This window comes from Elaeis guineensis, chromosome 7 (assembly GCF_000442705.2).
Source record: "Elaeis guineensis isolate ETL-2024a chromosome 7, EG11, whole genome shotgun sequence".
Taxonomy (NCBI): domain Eukaryota; kingdom Viridiplantae; phylum Streptophyta; class Magnoliopsida; order Arecales; family Arecaceae; genus Elaeis; species Elaeis guineensis.
Window position 1 is genome coordinate 16,772,909 of NC_025999.2, and position 3,837 is coordinate 16,776,745.

General features: G+C 38.3%; 1 protein-coding gene across 1 annotated transcript; it reads left to right on the forward strand.

The window, feature by feature from the left end:
* Positions 1-1,060: 1,060 nt before the first annotated feature.
* Positions 1,061-2,066, forward strand: LOC140859214 (small polypeptide DEVIL 21). The gene has a single exon (XM_073260873.1). It carries the CDS (start codon positions 1,570-1,572, stop codon positions 1,684-1,686), a length of 117 nt encoding a protein of 38 aa, XP_073116974.1. The 5' UTR covers positions 1,061-1,569; the 3' UTR covers positions 1,687-2,066.
* The last annotated feature ends 1,771 nt before the right edge of the window (positions 2,067-3,837 follow it).

Below are 3,837 nucleotides of genomic sequence, written 5' to 3' on the forward strand. Positions count from 1 at the left end.
CGATATAGCATCTAAATATTAGATATCATTCAAACAATTCAAATAACCACAAAAAAATATAATAGAAGTCCTTGAGACTTATCATCAAAATTGGACATGATGTCCCGAAGCAATATGCGAATTCACACTGTGGAATATAATATATCTCTTGAGATAATCCTTATAATATCTCTCTTGAGACAACCTTTTACACCTGCATCAATACAACAATCATCTCTTAATACCCCCCCCCCCCCGGTGGGTCTTTTTCATTCCCCATCCCAGATTTGCAGCAGAATAATTTCCTCCAGAAGGAGCCAGCCTCACTGCAAACGTTCACGTTAGACGAAGTCGACGGCTCGCCAAGCCCCCACCACATACCTGGTTTTCTTATCCGATCTCACATAAACGTTGCATTGTTGATAACTTGGAGTGCGGGCCTGTGCCCTTCACGTGTTACATCAATGGCCTCTTATTCTTCCTCCTCGAGACAAGCCCACGAGGCACCGTGTGGTAGACACGTGGCTGAGGGCCCACACGCTTACAATCAGATGGCGTGGGGTAGGGGCCCAAAGCTGGCACGAGTCGCACTACCAGCAATCGAAGTGGACAGTACCCATTCTAAAGGGCTGCATGAGTGCCACGTGTCCTCACACGTGTGGGGCCCTATTTACGGTGGGACTAGAACTAGGCTTCTTTGTGGTTGGTATAGCTTGTAGTGAAGTCGTGATGCGAAGGGAAGGGGGTTAGGTAGCACGTGAAGATGGCGATCTAGAACACGAGCCAAGGGACCCCATGCGGATTCGGGATCTCTTTCGCACGAGAGAATGATTGATCTTTGGCCGACATTAATCGCATCCAATGTAGGTCTCAAAGCATTTCAAATTTTATTTATCCGTTGCATAAATTTAAAACAATCTTGTATGATCCAATGGTCGATTCATGCGGAGGAAGGAAAATTTTTTTTCGTGCAGAAGATACAACCCTATCCCTTTTTGGTTGGGCTCTAGACTTTAGAGAGAGAGAGAGAGACCAAACGAATGTGTCTCCATGATTACTACGGTGCACCAGAAATTATTAGTTGGATTAGATTCATTAAGTCAATCGAAAGAACAGATCCAAACTCTTACCAAAAAGAAAAAAAAAGAAAAAAGAGCAGATCCAAACAAAAACGTACGTAGATATGCTATGTTTGTGCATGTCTTGTATCTATTCATTTGTGGTTGGATTGGTCCACTGTTGAGCTGATAGATTTAGTCCGATCAGTAATTAATTTCATGTGGTGCATGCGTTGCCGGATATAATTGTGAGAGAGACACTAGGAAGGAATGTTCTTGTTTCTGCCCCTGCCACGCGAGAGAGATAGAGAGAGACTACTGTGGGAGGAATCTTCTTCTTTCCGTCCCAACCACAAAGGAACCCAGGTGATGTGAAGTGAATGGAAGGAAGGCCGGAACTCTCTCTCTCTCTCTCTCTCTATAAATATGTCCTTTTCTCTATGGTTGTCTAGCTATCTCCACAGAATTTAGTGGGGTGGAGATTGGAGAGAGCTTTTTTGCTGAAGATAAGGAGCAGGGTTGTCACATATATATGATGAGGCAGAAGCTGGAGAAGTGGAGGAGGATGGTGAGGCAACAGAGAGGGAAGCTGTACATCATGAGGGTTTGCATCTCCATGCTCCTGCGCTGGCGTAACAACGATGCCTAGCTATATACCTTCATTTCCACTTCCACCACACTAAGCCAAGGTCAAATGGTTGCATGCAAAGCTTCGTACTTACTGTCAACTCCATTGCTATGTACATCCTTAAAGCACAATTTTCTGGGAAGGGAAGCCTTGTGTGGAGAGATCCACCTACAGACTGAAGAATTCTCTATGGACCTTAATGTTTGTAGATGAGAATTGGGATAGAATATGTGGGGTAGGAGGGGTTCTATTTTTATTTACTGAAATTTGGTTGATCATATGTAACATACTTAACATATTGTAATGAGGGGAAGGTGAGTTTGTAACTCCTTTTTTGGGGTTTTGGGGTTGAGGAGTGTAACCACAGAAATGGGAGAGATCCATCTTTTGCCTCAGTGAAATTAAGCGTTGAGTTTCCAATGGGCCATCTCATCATAATTAATTGAACAAAAAATATAAAGAGAACAAAAGAAGGCTTGTTGTCTGATTTGTATCGCATACTGAGAGTTAGAAAATCGTATCGGGGACCGTCTACGTTTATTTCTTGTATGTCATTTGCTTACTTCAACATAGTACTATCACGCCTCCGATCCGAGATTGTGAATCGAGGGTCATGGCAACCGCCGCATACTCATAGAAAACTTTTCCCATAAGCATGCAAAACATCTCGTCATGATATCTTACACATAAAGTTAAATAATTTTTTAATTTTTAACAATCAAATCTTAGTTCAAATAACAAATCAAAACTCAGTGTCCAAAAGAAAAATAATTGTCTGACAAAGTCAACACTTAAAAATAAAAGTCTTGAATCAATTCTGAAAAAATCCTAAATCAAATGGGCTAACTTTATCTCTAATCGCTCTTCCAACCGAAATCCCGCATCATGCTAATTTTTTGGATCTGTAAAGAAAAATATAAAACTCATCGTGAGCTAAATAGCCCAGTGAGCAGTGTATACCTTTAATTAAATAAATCAGGCAATAATACTATACATGTCGGTTTACTGATAATAACAAAATCAATATGTAAATTCATGAAATCATAATCATACTATCAATCATATATAAAATTTCAATTCATCATAATTTCAAATTATGCTTATTATCTTAAATTCATCAATTTCTTATGTTCTTCTTACCAACCATGACTATGACCACATTTTTTCTGTGGCAGGGTCATAATACCACGTATCTGCTTGCGGTAGGTTGCGAATCATCTGGCAGCCAAGTCCTTTGGAACCGTTGGTCTCACTGGCGGTTTGTCGCTGGTCTCTCTGGTGACATATCGCTGGTCTCGCTGGCGACATAAACCCTCAGGACAATCAATTGCCAACATATATGCCCCCATTGACGGGGTCTTTTACATAGTCAGGTTGTCAAATTCATATCATCTTCCAATTCATATATTATTTTCAAAAATAATATAAATAAATGATATTTGAGTCAAATCAAATCATATCATTCTTTATGATCATACATCATCATAATAATTTTTAAACAAATAACTTCAATCATAAATAATTTCAATAATTATTTTCAATAATTATTTTCAATCACAAGCATGCCATAAATTTATTTAATTCAGAATTTATAATTTATCAAATAAATTCAATAAAATTAAATACTACTTACCTCAAAAGAAAATCCAAACTAGAAATTCTAGAAATCTTGAAAATCCTTCTCCGGACCTGATACGTCAAATATCATATTTTTGATCAAAATTTTATCGAATTAAAAAAAATTAAAATTTGTTAAAATCCAATGTCCCCACATGGATCAACTTGACGACAGCATCCAGGATTTTCGGATTGATCCATGAAAACTCTTCTTATATTTCTTTTAATTATTATTATTATATTTATTTTTTTTATTTTTTTATTTTTTTTAATTTCATAAATCTTAAAAATCTAAGAGAGAGAATAGAGAGAGAAAGTTTCTCTCTCCCTTTCTTTTTCTCTCTCTTTTTTTTTTAATTTTCTTTTCTCTTTTTTTTCTTCTTTTTCTTTTCTTTTCTTTTCTTTTCTTCTTTTTCTTTTCTTTTCTTCTTTTTTTTTTCTTTTCTTTTCTTTTCTCGGGCTCCTTCCTGGTCGAAACAGGGGACCGACAGGTCCCCTCCCTTGACCGGCCGTTCAGACCATGGCCAACACGGCGGAGGCGGCGGCAGAGGGGGG